Below are 17,516 nucleotides of genomic sequence, written 5' to 3'. Positions count from 1 at the left end.
GACTCCAAAAATGTAATTTTCCTTTGTTTATAGTCTGTTTCAAATATTCCCTTAATAATTAGTATTCAAAACCTAGAAGTGTGAATACACTGTATCTTTTTTTTTTATCTTTTTTATTTTTTTATTTTTTATTTATTTATTCATTTTTTTTATTCTTTATTTATTTATTCATTTTAGAGAGGAGAGAGAGAGAGACAGAGAGAGACAGAGAGGAGAGAGAGATAGGGGGGAGGAGCTGGAAGCATCAACTCCCATATGTGCCTTGACCAGGCAAGCCCAGGGTTTCGAACCGGCGACCTCAGCATTTCCAGGTCAACGCTTTATCCACTGCGCCACCACAGGTCAGGCAATACACTGTATCTTTTAACACAGAGATCTAACACTGTTTTAACAGGTTATATTTTCTAAAAGGATAAACATCCTGTTTTTAAATAACTCACATTTAATTGGAACAGAAGCTGGCAGTCATTGGAAAAATAAATCAATTATGTTCATGAATTATTAACAGGTGATTTAACTTACTTTAAGAAGATTGTCAAAATGAGCCAATAATCTAAAAGCAAATTAGTATATATTTTACATACCAAATGCTAAGTAAACACTTCAAAAATAAGCCACATAAAGAAATACCAACTATACCTGACCAGGCAGTGGCGCAGTGGATAGAGCCTCGGACTGGGATGCCGAGGACCCAGGTTCGAGACCCCGAGGTCGCCAGTTTGAGCGCAGGCTCATCTGGTTTGAGCAAAGCTCACCAGCTTGAACCCAAGGTCACTGGCTCGAGTAAGGGGTCACTCGGTCTGCTGAAGGCCCACAGTCAAGGCACATGTGAGAAAGCAATCAATGAACAACTAAGGTGTCACGGTAGAAAACTGATGATGGATGCTTCTCATCTCTCTCTGTTCCTGTCTGTCTGTCCCTATCTACCCCTCTTTCTGACTCTGTCTCTGTCTGTTTAAAAAAAAAAAAAAAAGAAACGCCAACTATGTTTTTATTCTAAGTTCCTAACGCATATTTCTGGTCACAGAAATACCATCCAACTTCTAAATAAAGACCCAAAACACTTTTTAACACAGAAATAAATGGGAGCTATATGAGCATTTAAAAGATGAATGAAAACAAGTAAGAGAATGATTTTTTGACCCACTTATTCCAGTCACCTGGGGTCTCAGGTGACCGGAGCCTCTCCTGTCACCTCAGGGCACAAAGCAGGACCCACCCCGGACAGGACACCCCTCTATCACAGGGCACGCTCACACCGCACTCACACCACCCACGCTCAGATCGGGACTATTTACACACCCATGCACCTCACGTGCATATCTTTGGGAAATGGGAGAAGCCACGCAGACATGTTGAATAATATTTTTATTTGAGGACCTGCCGTACTTCCTAAGAAGAACGCACTTAAATCTGGGGTCGGGGGAGGCGCTCTTTCTCCCGACGCTCCTAATTGAGCTCTGCTGTTCGGATGGCAACATGACACGATCAAGGCCTCAGTGCCAGCAAGCAGCTTGCCCTGCCTACACACAGGAAGGTTTAGAAACTCACCGAGATGTTTATCATTGTCTTGGCAACGATGAACCTCTGTCCAGCGCATTGGTCATCTTTGTTTAAAAGACGCTTTCCTGTTCTCTCCTCTTGGGTAGAGGAGTTCATTTCAGAGCCTCCAATATCCGTCCACTATTAATTAATTACCTCTTCAGCTCAGTGTTGTGAAATCTGAATGTATCCTTTTCACATTGAATAACATATTCTATACTAAAAATAGTATGAGTTAAACGGGTGGGCCAGTCTGGGGACCTCACAACTACTTAGAATACATTCTTCCTACAGAAAAGCACGTCCACCAGCACATTTTCCCAGTGGCTGTGGAAAAGCGCCCAGAGGCAAGCTGGGGGATACCTGTAGCATAATTCACAGGCTCCGCTGACTGCCTGATTGGCTTCCAAAGTCAGAATGCCCATAGCGGTGCAGAGTCAAAGCACACGCGTGTCCAGGCGGAGAAGATGGCCAGCGAAGTTCAATGTTCACATGAAAGCGATTTCACCCACTTTCAAGAACCAGCAGCACAGGGTTTGGGCAGAGGCTACAGCTATTCGTGGACGCGGTGACCTACTTAGAGAGAAGTCCTGTTTCTAATTTGGGCGCTGTGGCAGCTCTGCTGGGCAGAACAGAGGGAAACCTCCCTCAGAGATAACGATTGGTCTGGAGGCAGGGAAGGTCTTTTAACAAAGGGACATTTGGCGTAAATCCTAAATTAAACGTATGGTTTTCCCTGAGCTCGAAGGAACATAAATTATAAAGAATCACCACCGAAAAAAGTGTGGTCCATGTCTCCAAATGAAAAGTTCTTACTAAGAGGATGTATTGTTAGGGGAAAACAAAATCCCAGCGCTGTCGACCTGTCACTAAAAATGTCAAGATCCCCATGCCTGGCAACCCTCAGAACGGCTCACGATACCACCAGGCTAAGGGTGATGGTTTTAGAAAATGGTGTTTTTATTTGAAGACTACCAAACTGAGAATAAATAAATGAGCAAAGGCAGAAAGGTGTTTTTTCTTGAGTTCCCATTTCAGTTTTTCAAAACCTGGGCAAAATTATTTTAAGATCTAGGTCTTCATTGTTGAGCATAAACATCCATTTTAATTTTCTACAGACATCATCTCTGAAATCCCTTGAATTTTTTGATCCAGACATAAAAGTTACAATGCATTTCAATCCAAACATAAAAGTTACGAATTATTCCTATCCTCTGGGAAGAACGGTGGTAAGCTGTAAATGTGGGAAATTGAGAAGAATAATGTAAACTCTCTCTATTCCGACAGTGCTTTGTAAGATTTAACGAGGAAAAAAAGCTTTGGCCATGAAAGGTATTTTGTAAAGCCATAAAGGGTCCTAAATTGCTTATTCCCTTGCGCATGAATCAAAGTGGTTTTATACAACAATGTGAATACTTATTAATAGCAAATTCTTGTCTCTCCTGAGCTACGACTAGCTTCCTGCCCCCATTTCCACCCCCTCACAACGCACATGCGCACGCACGCGTGCACTCACCACACACACACACACACACACACACACACACACACACACTCTGACCTGCTGGCGTGGGGTCTCACTCTTCATGAAGTGGCGGACCTTACTGAGAATGCACTGCTCAAGCTGGACCCAGGAGATGGTTCTGTCTTCCCTTATCAGGAATGGTGGCCCAAATCTAGAAGTCCAAGGACATTGGGTTATTTCAGCAAAGGCAGAACCAGCAATACCCAATAGCTGGGAGCCTATATTCCCCTCAAGGTTCCTCTCCACCATGTAAGAGTTAACACCAAGCCCAACGCAAAACTGCCAGCCAGAGAACCACGCTGCCAACAGAGACACTGAGGGGTAAACTGAGGCTGGGGATGCAAAGCCAAGCAGAGACACGGCAACGTAAAGCCATGGCTCCTAATGACCAGCTGGCTGGAAAGCCTCTTCCCCGTAGATGAGAGGAGAGTCAGAGAACACCCACCGGAACCAGCGGAAAGCAAGGCAGCGATAAACCCAGAGGGAACCAGCCCAGCTGGCACCTCTGGTTTCGTGCACCGGGAACATCCTCATCACGGGAATGTTTGCCACACACCAGTGAGCTTCTAGTGCTGACAACGGCAGTGCGGGCTGTGGCAATTGTTTCTACCTCAGCCATTGGGGACTCTGGGCAAATCACTGCCCATTGATTTTCCATGGACACACCACACGAGGTGGTGTGACAATCCGGTGTGTTAAGAATGTGACACTGTCACCTGAACTTTGCTGAAACAGCACGACCCTGAGGTGGCGTGTCCAGACAGGCAAGTGCACTGTGCCATCCGCTGCTTGTACGGACAGACCAGTTTATTGCCCCATCCTTTATTTTTAGGCATTTGGGTAGCTCCCATTTTTTTATTCAAACAATGCTTGTTTGTTTATGACTGGAATTATATATGTTCTTATACATACACCTTTGGGTACACATGACTAATTGTTTCATTGACAAAAGGAAAGTTCCAGAAGCAGAAACACAAGATCAGAGGAATGTATGCCCCAGCTGCGCTCCAGAAAAACCACACCAACACACCGAGGAGAAATGTGCCCCTTCCCGGACACTGGCCCGGAATGAACATCACCAGTTCTTAAAAGTTCTTTAAACAGTCTCAAAAGCTAAGAATAGCGTCTTGCTGTTGCACTCAGAATTTCATCTACTAGCACACGAAGCTCAATGTTCCCACTGAAGCTTGTACTTCTGTGAACCAATGCTAATCTCTGAGTCATGTTTCACTGTAGGAGCATTTCTCTCACTAATTGAAGAGCTAGGCTTCACAGGATGAATATGAACCTTTATCTGCCACACGATGTAAGTATTTTTCCTCTTTGTGCTTTGCCTTTCAAATTTGCTTTTAGTTTAAAATGGTAAATGTATTTAAAAACATTATCCTGTTCCTGTATAGCCCCTGACTTTAAGTGCTAAAACAGCCCCCAACCAAAGACATAAATACGCCCCTAAGTTATCTTCAAATTATTTTATGGATCCCTTTACTACAACTAGCTCTTTAACCAATCTAGAATTTCTACATGTGAATTTATAGTGGGAGTAAAAAATCGATTATATAAAATACATATATATATATATATATATATATTTATTTATTTATTTATTTTTTGTTTGTTTGTATTTTTCTGAAGTTGGAAACGGGGAGGCAATCAGACAGACTCCCGCATGCACCCGACTGGGATCCACCCGGCATGCCCACCAGGGGGCGATGCTCTGTCCACCTGGGGCGTTGCTCTGTCGCAACCAGAGCCACTCTAGCGCCTGAGGCAGAGGCCACAGAGCCATCCTCAGCGCCCGGGCCAACTTTGCTCCAATGGAGCCTCGGCTGTGGGAGGGGAAGAGAGAGACAGAGAGGAAGGAGAGGGGGAGGGGTGGAGAAGCAGATGGGTGCCTCTCCTGTGTGCTCTGGCCGGGAATTGAACCCAGGGCTTCTGCATGCCAGGCCGACGCTCTACCACTGAGCCAACCAGCCAAGGCCTAAAATATTTTTTTTTAATTTTTTTATTCATTTTTAGAGAAGAGAGAGAAAGGGAGGGAGAGAGACAGAGAGGGAGAGAGAGAGGAGAGAGAGACAGAGAGAGAGAAAGGGGGAGGAGCTGGAAGCATCGACTCCCATATGTGCCTTGACCAGGCAAGCCCAGGGTTTCGAACCGGTGACCTCAGCATTTCCAGGTCTATGCTTTATCCACTGCGCCACCACAGGTCAGGGAAGGCCTAAAATATTTTTAAAAATCAGTGAGCCCAGCCTTATATATTGAATAATTTGTTCACTATCTAGTCATATGAAATATACCATTTTTATCATGTAATATTTGAATGTACTTTGGCCTGTTCTGTTCCATTGGCTCAAATGTCTGTTCTTCTACCTATATCACAATATTTTAAGATTTAAAACTTCATTCTGTTTTCATAGAGGAATCCCTCTTCTCCCTTTTTCCCTCCCCTATATTTTCCAGCCATTCTTTTTTTTTTTTTTTAATTTTATTTATTTTACAGAGACAGAGAGTGAGTCAGAGAGAGGGATAGACAGGGACAGACAGACAGGAACACAGAGAGATGAGAAGCATCAATCATTAGTTTTTCATTGCGCTTTGCAACATCTTAGTTGTTCATTGATTGCTTTCTCATATGTGCCTTGACCGTGGGCCTTCAGCAGACCGAGTAACCCCTTGCTGGAGCCAGCGACCTTGGGTCCAAGCTGGTGGGCTTTTTGCTCAAACCAGATGAGCCCACGCTCAAGCTGGTGACCTCGGGGTCTCGAACCTGGGTCTTCTGCATCCCAGTCCGATGCTCTATCCACTGCGCCACCGCCTGGTCAGGCTTTCCAGCCATTCTTACATGCTTATTATTCTAGATAAATTTTACATTTTACCAGTCTATAAATTTTTATTGGAGTCTCATCTTTTAAACACATTTCATTTGGGCGATACAAGAAAACTCCCTGATTCTGTATATTAGTTATGACACCAGTCACTTTCCTGAACTCTTTCGTGAGCTTTAATCCCTTTCAAGTTCTTAGTTCTCTGGACAGGCAACAATATACTATCATCTGCAAATAGTGGTAATTCTCTCCTTTTTTCTTCTACCAGTTTCTTTTTCCTTGTCCCACCGCACAGCCCAGGCCTTAGGACACAGTACAAAATAATAGTGGTGAGAGTAATAATTATTGCTCCTGAAATTAATAAAAAAGCTTTCAATGTTCTATTGTCAAGGACAATGTCTGTCATCTGCTTAAGGTAGTTAATCCTAATCTTTTGATCAGAAAGTACCCTATTCCCTAGTCCTAGTTGGTTAACCTTGAGTGTGGGTGTTTAATTTTATCAAATGAGAATTATTCTAGACAGAATTCCAAATATTTATACATGTCTACACATCCCGGACACCACATAAAACAGAGAGGTAAAATTAAACCTACCTGCTAGCCAGCTGCCCTGACCCCACCAAGTTACAGAAGAGGATTAGCACCTTGTTCTCACTGTGGGCAGGCAGGGAGAACCGCTGACCCTCACGGGCTGCCAAGCGAGGGGAGACGGACAGACCAGGTGGATGAGCTGAAGAGAGAGAACTTCATTTGTATTCTTTTTTTTTAATATTTATTTTTATTTCATTTATTCATTTTTAGAAAGGAGAGAGAGAGGGAGAGAGAGAGAGAAACAGAGAGAGAGAAGGGGGAGGAGCAGGAAGCATCAACTCCCATATGTGCCTTGACCAGGCAAGCCCACGGTTTCGAACCAGCGACCTCAGCATTTCCAGGTCGACGCTTTACCCACTGCGCCACCACAGGTCAGGCCATTTGTATTCTTAAAGGAGCCGCTTCGCTGGGTCACAGCCCTGGCTCCTCTAGACCCTCTTTCTCTTTGAGCATCTGTGAACCACCGTTGGAGACACCAGAGAGCTCCAGGGGAAGAAAGATCAAGTTCATGGCACCCGTGCTGTCCGGCACCTGGCACACGAAGGCCGTTAAATAGTAGGACATGTGTGTTGTGTTCAGTCAATAATTGTAAAATAAGGGCAGGGATTTCAATGAACACTTTTCAAAATCAATCTGAGAAGTGCTCTAGAATTATCTGGAATGTTTGTACACCTGATCAGCTTACCCACTGTCTTAGAAAGCCAACATAGGCACAAAGAGAAGGTAAGAGTCTTTTTACCCTTGAGGAGGGAGAGGAATTGGACTTTCCTCAACAGCCAATCAGTTCTGAAAACTTGACTTTTTTAAGGCACAGATGTGTCACCTGTGATTGAATTTGAAGTGAGCGCTTGGTTCACTGAGTTCCACATAATCAAGGCCAGTCAAGGTCCTGCTCCAGCTCCCTTGCCTGAGTCTCCCTGTTGACCCAGAGCAGCCGCAGACACCCCGTTTCCCGAGTCTGCCACCTGGGCTGGCTGAGGACACGGGGCTTGGACACCAGATTCACCTGGGATATATGGGCACACGGGACAGGGTCCCCTAAAGATGGGCCTTCTTGACTGGCTAATTGGGCCAAAACATATACTGACCTGCAACAAAAGACTGTCGTGAATTGGCCATCTTAGCCGATCTAAAGTTTAGGAATAGCCCTGGCCGGTTGGCTCAGTGGTAGAGCGTCGGTCTGGCGTGCGGGGGACCCGGGTTCGATTCCCGGCCAGGGCACACAGGAGAAGCGCCCATTTGCTTCTCCACCCCTCCCCCTCCCTCCTTCCTCTCTGTCTCTCCCTTCCCCTCCCACTGCCAAGGCTCCATTGGAGCAAGGATGGCCCGGGCGCTGGGGATGGCTCCTTGGCCTCTGCCCCAGGCGCTAGAGTGGCTCTGGTGGCGGCAGAGCGACACCCCGGAGGGGCAGAGCATCGCCCCCTGGTGGGCAGAGCGTTGCCCCTGGTGGGTGTGCCGGGTGGATCCCGGTCAGGCGCATGTGGGAGTCTGTCTGACTGTCTCTCCCCGTTTCCAGCTTCAGAAAAATACAAAAAAAAAAAAAATTAAAGTTTAGGAATAGCAAGCATTGGGGAGTGGGACTCTTAACAAAGAATCATTTAATAACTTCTTTGTCCATCAACTGCTTCAGTTTTTAAAAAGGAAAATTACGTTAAGCACAGACCTTGAATCTTCGTCTGAAAACAAAGATTACTCCAGCACCCACTCTGATTCGTATTAAGTATGGTCTCAGGACCAGCAGAATGAGCACCACCTGGGAATCTGGCACACTTGCAAATTCTCAGGCCCTGTTCCTGGCCTACAAATCAGAAACTCTGTGGGTAAGGCTCAGAAATCTGCTTGAACAAGCCTTCCAGGTAACTCTCATACTCACTAAGGTCCTGAAAACCCCTGCATTTGTTGGAATGTTTTTAAATAATCAACCATCTGTACAACAAATATCAGAGAGAATAAGTTCGATAGTTCCAAGTATTAAAATGAAATGTCTTATGCCTTAGTACCCATTGAATGTTCTCTCAAACCTGTAACTCATACTATTCCAGCCTCACTGTACCTGAGAGCATCGCCTGGCCAGGTGCTGGGGGGGCTTGGAAGGCATACACGTTATCTCCCTCTGCAATGGTGTTCAGGTCCTCTTCATCAAAGAAAGACCGCTGGAGTCCGCTGGGGTACAGTTCAACCAAGATCACCTGGAATGAGAAGGATCATCTTCCATCTTGATTTCTCAAAGGGAACTTCACAAATGATAAATCTAAAAGTAAAAGGATTAAGAAGTACAAATTGCCAGTCTCAGAACAGTCACAGAGATGTAAAGTACAGCATAGGGAATATAGTCAATAATAATGTAATAATTATACATGGTGTCCGATGGGTACTAGACATATGGAGGATCACCTCATAAGTTATATAAATGTCTAAACACTATGCTATCCAGCTGAAACTAATATAATATTAAATGCCAACTGTAGTTAAAAACTTTAAAAAATATTTTAAATAATAAAAGTGACTGATAGCCTTAACTTCTTTTTACCCTTTCCTCCCTTCAAGCTACTGAGAAATACGACATATTTTTTAGTACTAAAACACAGTAGGTATAACAATTAGACTGACAACAGATATTTCAACTGCAACAATAAAATATCAAACTGCCCTAGGGAAGGCTAGGGGAAAGAAAATTGAAAATCTAAAGTTTAATACCCAGCTAAAGTATCAGGCAAGATGAGCATAAAGTTAAGTCTTCTTCAGATAAAAAGTGAGAGTGTTGACCACCGACAGATCTTCACTCAAAGAACTTCTAAAGAGTATCACCTACAGCTGTCACATTATGACATAATATGAAAAACACTTTTATGGAACACGGAGGTAAGCAGAAGAAGCTGGTTTTATAGCAAAAAAGAAGGATCACTGCCTTGAGGATCCTGGCTGCAACAGGCTCAATTCTGTCACCTCAAGGGCTGAAGGACTTAACACTTCAACACACATAAACCATTCAAGGCACAGTGGCTGAAAATGTCCCCGTAAAAAATATACTTCAGGGTTGAAAAAAAAAAATCAAGTCCAGAAGGCAAACTTCAGTTTAAAGGAGAAATGATGAACAACCAAAAAAAGGTAAACATTGGTAAATGTAAATATGCATTGACTATATACCCTTAATAACTACTGGTATACTACTGCCTGGCCTGTGGTGGCGCAGTGGATGGAGCACCAACTTGGAACGCTGGCGCTGCAACCCTGAGCTTGCCCAGTCAAGGCACTTACAACAAGAAACCAATGAACAGCGAGAGTGAAGCAACTACTTCTCATCCCCCACCCTCCTCTCTCTGTAAAATCAATAAATAAAATCTTAAAAAATAAATAAGTGTATAACTATACTACTTCTACAATCAGAGAGAACAAGGAGAAATTATCCATCTACAATAATATCTAAATCAAAAAAGTATGAAGTTGCCTGACCAGGCGGTGGCGCAGTGGATAGAGCGTCAGACTGGGATGCTGAGGACCCAGGTTCGAGACCCCAAGGTCGCCAGCTTGAGCGCGGGCTCATTTGGTTTGAGCAAAGCTCACCAGCTTGGACCCAAGGTCACTGGCTCGAGCAAGGGGTCACTCGGTCTGCTTGAAGGCCCACAGTCAAGGCACATATGAGAAAGCAATCAATGAACAACTAAGGTGCCACAACGAGAAACTGATGATTGATGCCTCTCATCTCCGTTCCTGTCTGTCTGTCCCTATCTATCCCTCTCTCTGACTCTCTCTCTGTCTCTGTTAAAAAAAAAAAAAAAAAAAAAAGTATTAAGGAAATTAAAGCGTGCCAAGATCCTTGTGCTGTTTGGGAAAAGTAACATAAGTCTTTGTTAATCATACATATTGACATCGTAATGATAACCCGTAAGAACACAGAAATATAATGTATATGTCCCAAGCCTAAAGAGATAAAATGAAGAGAAATTGTTCAATCTAAAAAAAAAAAGCAGTACAGAAGAAACAAGGAAAATGCAAGTAAAATAAGTCCAAATATGTCCATGATCCTATATAATATAAAAGGGAATCAAGTGGCCAATTAAAACTAAAAGAGATTTTTAAGTTTCAATCAAAGTGCCCACTTCTGCACTTAGGAATCCCAAGTGATATGTATCTCTCTGAACAAACGCTTCACATCTCTCAAATCCCTGACATTCCTTTCACTTTCTTAATTATTCAAACTCTACCTCTCAGACTTTTAATCTTTTATTACTGACACTTTCCCCACCCCACCTCCCAAGACTCTTATCTACTGTCCTAGGCTCTCTCTCATTCTCTCAATAGATCCCCATAGAGTGCCCTGTGGTGGTGCAGTGGATAGGGCATCAACCCAGAGCACTGAGGTGGGAAGTTATTGGTTCAATCACCAGGGTCGCCAGTTCCAGCCCTGGTGCGGGCCCAACCCTGAGGGCACCAGCTCAACCCGAAGGTTGCCAGTTCGAGCTGTGGTTAGGGCCCACATGAGAAGCAATCAATGTCACAACTAAGGGGAACAAGTTGATACTTCTCTCTTCCTCCCTTCTTTGCTCTCCATAATAAAAATAGGTACCCATAGAGCACTTCGAGGTTTCCAAGTAAGATATACACATTTTTACCCACTTGAGATCCTAATAAAAATGGCTGTCGAAGTCAGAGGGATTGAGTGGGTGGGGGCAGGGAGAAACTCACTGGGCGATGGAAAGACTCGGTAATCATGGAGGCTTACATGGATGGATAGGCATGAAAAAAATTCAACAAATTTTGGTGTACATTGTATTGTATGTTATTCCTTAACAAAAAAGTTAAAATATTTTTTAATTAAAAAAAAATCCCATGAGATCATCAGGGAAGTATAAAATTTCTATTTTATAGTTAAAGAAACAGAGGATCAATTACTTGGTCTAAGGTCAGAAAACTAGAAGGTGGGCCCTGGCCGGTTGGCTCAGTGGTAGAGCGTCAGCCTGGTGTGCAGAGGTCCCAGGTTCGATTCCCGGCCAGGGCACACAGGAGAGGCGCCCATCTGCTTCTCCACCCCTCCCCTTCTCCTTCCTCTCTGTCTCTCTCTTCCTCTCCCGCAGCCGAGGCTCCACTGGAGCAAAGATGGCCCGGGCGCTGGGGATGGCTCCTTGGCCTCTGCCCCAGGCGCTAGAGTGGCTCTGGTCTCGACATAGCGACGCCCGGGAGGGTCAGAGAATCGCCCCCTGGTGGGCAGAGCGTCGCCCCCTGGTGGGCGTGCTGGGTGGATCCCGGTCGGGCGCATGCAGGAGTCTGTCTGACTGTCTCTCCCTGTTTCCAGCTTCAGAAAAATGCAAAAAAAAAAAAAAAGAAAGAAAACTAGAAGGTGACTGAATCACAATTAAAACCCCATTTTGACCCCTTCCTTTCATGCCCCATTGATTTTCACCACCACCCCCTCTACCCTGTCCTTTCATGGAGGGAGGGGGAGCCTCTGTTATGGGTTCTGTCCTCCAAAGTCACAAAGAATCCAATCTCTTTACCAAGACTCCTTTAAATAAAAGATAAAATAAAATAAAATAAAACAGGATTTAAAAAAAATAAAGTAGAGCATAGCCAATCCTACCCCCCCTCAAATCTCCCCTCGCACATTACACATCCTCAGTTCCCTCCGCAGTCCTCATATTTCCCCTGTGGCCCCCTCGGTATTCTGGCTTACGTCCTTGAGAATGACAATATAGGATGGTGGCTGAGGCTGTGAAATCAAACGGTCTGTGTTCAAATCCTGCCTCGGTCACGTACCGGCTGCTTGACCCTGGAGAAGTCACCCAACCTCTCAATGCCTCTTCTTTGCTCACACGTAGGATGGCTGTGAGAATTAAATTGGCTATGAAGAGAAAGTTCACAGAGCAGTACCCAGCACTTACTATATACTACCGAGGGATGGTCAGTGTTGAAATTACTGTCATTGCAATCATCTTCACCTTCTTGGAAGATAAAAGTAAAAAATAGTGTCTTTTTCTGGTTATTCTGTGCAAATTCCCAGCAAGGTCAAGGCCTAGTCATCACAGAATCCAGGGACTCCTAACCAAACAGAAACTCATGAATCACGCTGGAGTCACCCGGGAACCGGAAATCAGCCTAAACAACAGAGACCGCTGCCGGGGTTTCGGTTAGCACCTGGCCCTCCAGTGACCAGGCCCCATGCCATTCCATCATACCTCATCCACAGGGACGCCGCCTTCCTCTGCCACCATCTTCCTCAGCGCTGCCACCGTGCTGAGGATCGGCACGGCCAGGCCAACCCGCAGGAACTGCTGGCTCTTGGAGAGGAAGACCAAGGTGATGCTCAAGAATCTGAAAAATAAGGAAGAGCCCACGTCCTTAAAGGACTGACATGGACTGTCACCAACACCGCTGACACCAGGTCAAGTTCAGGACTTTGGCTTAGCTCTGCTTTCAGGCTGGGTCACTGCATTTCCGGTACACTGTCACCAGGGGACACTGGCGCACCAGCTCTTTGAAGGTATCAGCTGAGTGCTTCCACAGCAAGTTAAAAATAAACAGTATCTGGCCCTGGCCGTTTGGCTCAGTGGTAGAGCGTCGGCCTGGCGTGCAGAAGTCCTGGGTTCAATTCCCGGCCAGGGCACACAGGAGAAGCGCCCATCTGCCTCTCCACCCCTTCCCCTCTCCTTCCTCTCTGTCTCTCTCTTCCCCTCCCGCAGCGAGGCTCCACTGGAGCAAAGATGGTCTGGGCGCTGGGGATGGCTCCTTGGCCTCTGCCCCAGGCACTAGAGTGGCTCTGGTCGCAACAGAGCAACGCCCCAGAGGGACAGAGCATCGCCCCCTGGTGAGCAGAGCGTCGCCCCCTGGTGGGCATGCCGGGTGGATCCCGGGTCGGGCGCATGCGGGAGTCTGTCTGACTGTCTCTCCCCGTTTCCAGCTTCAGAAAAATACAAAAAAAAAAAAAAAAAAAACCAGTATCTGACCAATAATCACAATATAGACCTAGGGTCTCAAGGTTCTGTTTTCAAAACAGATCATCTTAACCAAAAACAGACTCTGAAGTTCGTTTGAGAAGTAAAGCAATCCGACTTCAGTACGATCCAGCACTACCGACGGGGCCCTCCTTCCCTTATCGAGTGTCTCCCTTGCAATGAGATAGGGCCCTTCGCTGGTCCCACCTCCTGCTAGCCACCCCACCCTCCCTCAGCACACCAGACCTCACCCCTCCAGCTCCTGAGTCTCCTGTTCTATATGCACAGCTAGTTAGTAGAGCTGGGGTTCGAACCCAGGCAGTCTGCGCCCAGAGCCAGTGGTCCTAACCAATGTGCTATGCCACGCCAAGCCAGCAAGCTGAACTCCCATCTATCAGAAGACATCATCCGGTGGGGTCACGGGTGACAGGACACAGGACACGCCAGCATTGCACCTGTGGCACAGACTAGCCGCAGCATAGGACTTCAGAGCAGAAAGGGTGATTATGCTGTTTTGTAAGGCTGTCCTGCCTTCAGCGGCATCCTAAAGATGGCGGAGGTCAACAGACAGAGGGCAAGAGAGGTGGTATTTACAGAGAGGGGGGACACCAGGAAGACATGCCACCGTCTCGGTGCCAGTGAAGGCGCCCCGTCCAGGAGCTCATTCCACTTCCGTGACACTGACACTGGCCAGTGGCCTGATGGTCACTGTGAAGACCCGGGCCCTGGGAAGCCTGCTCTGTTTGCTTCTGACACTTATAACGCTGGGTCCCCCCAGGGCTGCTACCCAATCCCAACTCCCCCCTCCTTTTATTTCTCATCTCTTCCAATAGTCCTTTTCCTTTTCCTTTGCTCCTTACATAAACCTCCTCCCACAGCGTCATGAAAAGAACAAGGGATTGGCAATGAAGCGCGGGAAAGCAGGTCGCGCCAGGTTTTCTCCGGTGTGCCGGCCTGACCGAGCGGTACCCACTGGCCCAGGACCGCTTCTGAATGGGTCAAAGAGATGAGCCCGGTGCTGATAAACAAAAGCACTGTTTATCATTCCTGCTGCATCTGAAACAAGGGACACAGTCACCTTTCACTTCAATTGTCACATTCAGTAACTGAATGTCAAGCCGCGGTAAGGCGAGTTTCCAGACAAACACAGACTGAGAAGCAAAAGAGAGACGATGGCCAACGCAAGGCCAGAGGGTCCCCAGGAAGGAGGAAGGATGTCAAGGTCCCCGGGGAATGGGCACGCCGCTCACCTACCGCGTCTGGCGCAAGGGGATGGGCAGGGACACGCACAGGAAAGGATCGAAGGTGTTGCTCTGTTTCAGGCAGTGGGGGCATGTCAAGGAAGATCTGCGGAAACAAACGATGGAGGTTAAAGTTCAGTCGCACTTCAACAGCTGAGTGGTTGCTCAAAAAGCCAAATCTAGGATCACCACTGCAATTCTACTCCTGGGGAAACAGTACCCAGAAGCCTTGAGAACAGGTATTCACATGAACACTTGCACACAGATGTTCACAGCAGCGTTGTTCACCACAGTCAAAGGGTGAAAGCCACCCAAACGGCCACCAACGGATGAATGGTGACGGTATGTCGTATGCACACAATGGGCTATTAATCAGCCATGAAATCCTGACCCAGGCGACACCGCGGCTGACACCTGAGTACCGCCCGCGTAGGGGAGGGAGTCCAGTGACAAAAAGTCACAGAAGTTATGATTTCATTTACAGGACATATCCGGAATGAGTCAAGCCATAGAGACAAAAGGCCAATCGGTGGCCGCCAGGTGCCGGGAGGATGGAGGGTGGGGAGTCACAGGTAGCAGGTGACGGGGAGCAGGTTTCCCTTGGAGCAACGACAACGTTGAGGAACTAGAAAGAGGTTGCGGTTGCATGGGACATTGCGAATGTATCTGCACTGAACTGTGCACTGTCAGAGGATGGATTCTGGGTTATAGGACTTTCACTTCAATTTCTTTAAAAAGGAAAAAAATGTAATCACACTGCATTAGGGCACCGAGTATGTATGAGTGCACTGAGTGTGAGAAGGAGGCTGGAGCCCTTCCAAACAGAAACTTACTGTGCTGACTATCGGGCTGGGAGTCTCAGGCCTGTCTATGCCCTTGGGCCGACCTGGGCCCCAGAATCACATAGGAAGACGTCCAGGCCCAACGCCTGGAGATTCTGTTTCTAAGAGAGCAGGGGGAGGCACAGGCTTCGGAATTTTCAAACCTCCCCAGGTGATGCTAGTGGTCAGCCAGGGCGGGGGGGAAGAACCACTAATGCGGTCCACCCTCCCTATTGTACCAACAGAGAAACAAAGTTCAGGAAAGAGCAGCTAATAGTAACAGCTAAAAAATGATACAGCATTGTCTGACCAGGCAGTGGCACAGGGGCTGGAGCTTCAACTTGGGATGCCAAGGACCCGGGTTCCAAACCCTGAAGTCGCCGGCTTGAGCACGGGCTCAGCTGGCTTGAGCCCAAAGGTCGCTGGCTTGAGCAAGGGGTCGCTGGCTCGGCTGGAGCTCCCATTGAACGTGGAGCGCCACTTCTATTTTCCACATGGGTGCCCAAGTTACTTCCTTAATCGTGTGGTGCACCATTTCTTCCAAGATCTAAGGGATCTTAGATGATACTTTCCATATCCCCAAATCCACATACACTTCCCTGGGAATACGGAACAATACCCACCACTAGCTGCCCAAGGCTAAACCACGGTCAGTGTAAAAACCGGATCCTGACTCTCTGGGTAAAGCACTTGGTCCTGTCTGATTGGTTTTCTGTTGAGTAAACAGAATAGAAAAAAAAAAAGACAGGGACAGGTCAGAAACCCTGAGGTTTTCTGGGTGCTGCCCAAGGTGACCCCAAACGATCTGTTCATCGTCAGCCAGGTCTCCTGGGCGCAAGTTAACAGAATATCAACCACAATGTTAGAACACATGTCCAAGTATCTAACATTCCATCATGCTCGTTGCCTCTGATAAATTTCTCTTCTGGAAAACCATGGTAATGGTTTGTTAAAAACAAAAAAAAACTATGTATCAGACATTGGCTCCCACCATCAAGGGGACCTAACCTTGCGGGGTCCCCTCAGTCACCCCATTTCTCTTCCAAGTTTCCTCCTGCCATCACGCATCACACACCTAAACATAACTGAGGCCTGAAGAACATATCTCTGTTGTTGGGAAATTTCCGAATCCCTGTTTCACGTTTAAATGAACAAATGGAAAAGGAACAGGTCTCTTTGACTGACTTTTATTTAAACCTTATGAAAACTAAGCTAGGCTGCGTTTCTCTTGTAGGGTCGTGCCTGTCCTCTTCCCCTTGCTCAGGACCGGCCTTGATGCTGAGGCACGGACCGACCCCTGTCAGGAAGCAGATGTGTAGAGTTTGGGGGAAAAAAACAACAACATGCAAGGGTCTAATTTGATCTCTAAAGGATGAAAACAACAGATTGCTCGCATAATAAAAATGACAGAAGAGATGTGACAGGCACCTGTTTCTCAAAGGACGAGAAGCATGGGCAGAGGGGGACCATCAGATCCGGAAGAGAGAGAGGGGGGCAGCGTCACTCTTACAGGGAACCCCGGAAACTCTCAGGCTCCAGCTGAGCGGTTCTTCCGCCCTCGAGACTAGAGCGTGAGTGCCCAGCCTGTCCCACTGTCCCCCAAAACACGCGCAGGGGAAAGGGACAGAAACTCACCCCGCTCATCCCGCTGCCCAAAGCGGGCGCTCTCCTGGCAGACAGCTTCGGCCACGGCACCTACCCAGTCCGGGCCCCCCAGCCTCGGCACGGCCCCTCTCTCCCCTTACCCAGTCTAGGCTCCCCAGCCTCAGCACGGCCCCTCTCTCCCCCTACCCAGTCCGGGCCCCCCAGCCTCAGCACGGCCCCTCTCTCCCCCTACCCAGTCCGGGCCCCCCAGCCTCAGCACGGCCCCTCTCTCCCCCTACCCAGTCCGGGCCCCCCAGCCTCAGCACGGCCCCTCTCTCCCCCTACCCAGTCCGGGCCCCCCAGCCTCAGCACGGCCCCTCTCTCCCCCTACCCAGTCCGGGCCCCCCAGCCTCGGCACGGCCCCTCTCTCCCCCTACCCAGTCCGGGCCCCCCAGCCT

General features: G+C 47.3%; 1 protein-coding gene across 4 annotated transcripts in view; it reads right to left on the bottom strand.

Moving 5' to 3' along the window:
* USP43 (ubiquitin specific peptidase 43) overlaps positions 1 to 17,516 on the bottom strand; it is a 63,633-nt gene that overhangs the window by 21,735 nt on the left and 24,382 nt on the right. For all 4 annotated transcript variants that reach the window (XM_066264245.1, XM_066264246.1, XM_066264247.1 and 1 more), the window contains 5 exons: positions 14,667 to 14,759; positions 12,657 to 12,792; positions 8,537 to 8,672; positions 6,487 to 6,622; positions 3,104 to 3,218 (listed from right to left, as the gene is read on the bottom strand). In XM_066264245.1, the coding sequence (XP_066120342.1) occupies positions 3,104 to 3,218; positions 6,487 to 6,622; positions 8,537 to 8,672; positions 12,657 to 12,792; positions 14,667 to 14,759 (616 nt within the window). The remainder of the gene's footprint in view (positions 1 to 3,103; positions 3,219 to 6,486; positions 6,623 to 8,536; positions 8,673 to 12,656; positions 12,793 to 14,666; positions 14,760 to 17,516) is intronic.

This window comes from Saccopteryx bilineata, chromosome 2 (genome assembly GCF_036850765.1).
Source record: "Saccopteryx bilineata isolate mSacBil1 chromosome 2, mSacBil1_pri_phased_curated, whole genome shotgun sequence".
NCBI lineage: Eukaryota > Metazoa > Chordata > Mammalia > Chiroptera > Emballonuridae > Saccopteryx > Saccopteryx bilineata.
Note: the sequence above shows the minus strand (reverse complement) of the source record. Positions and strands in the feature narration are given on the sequence as shown.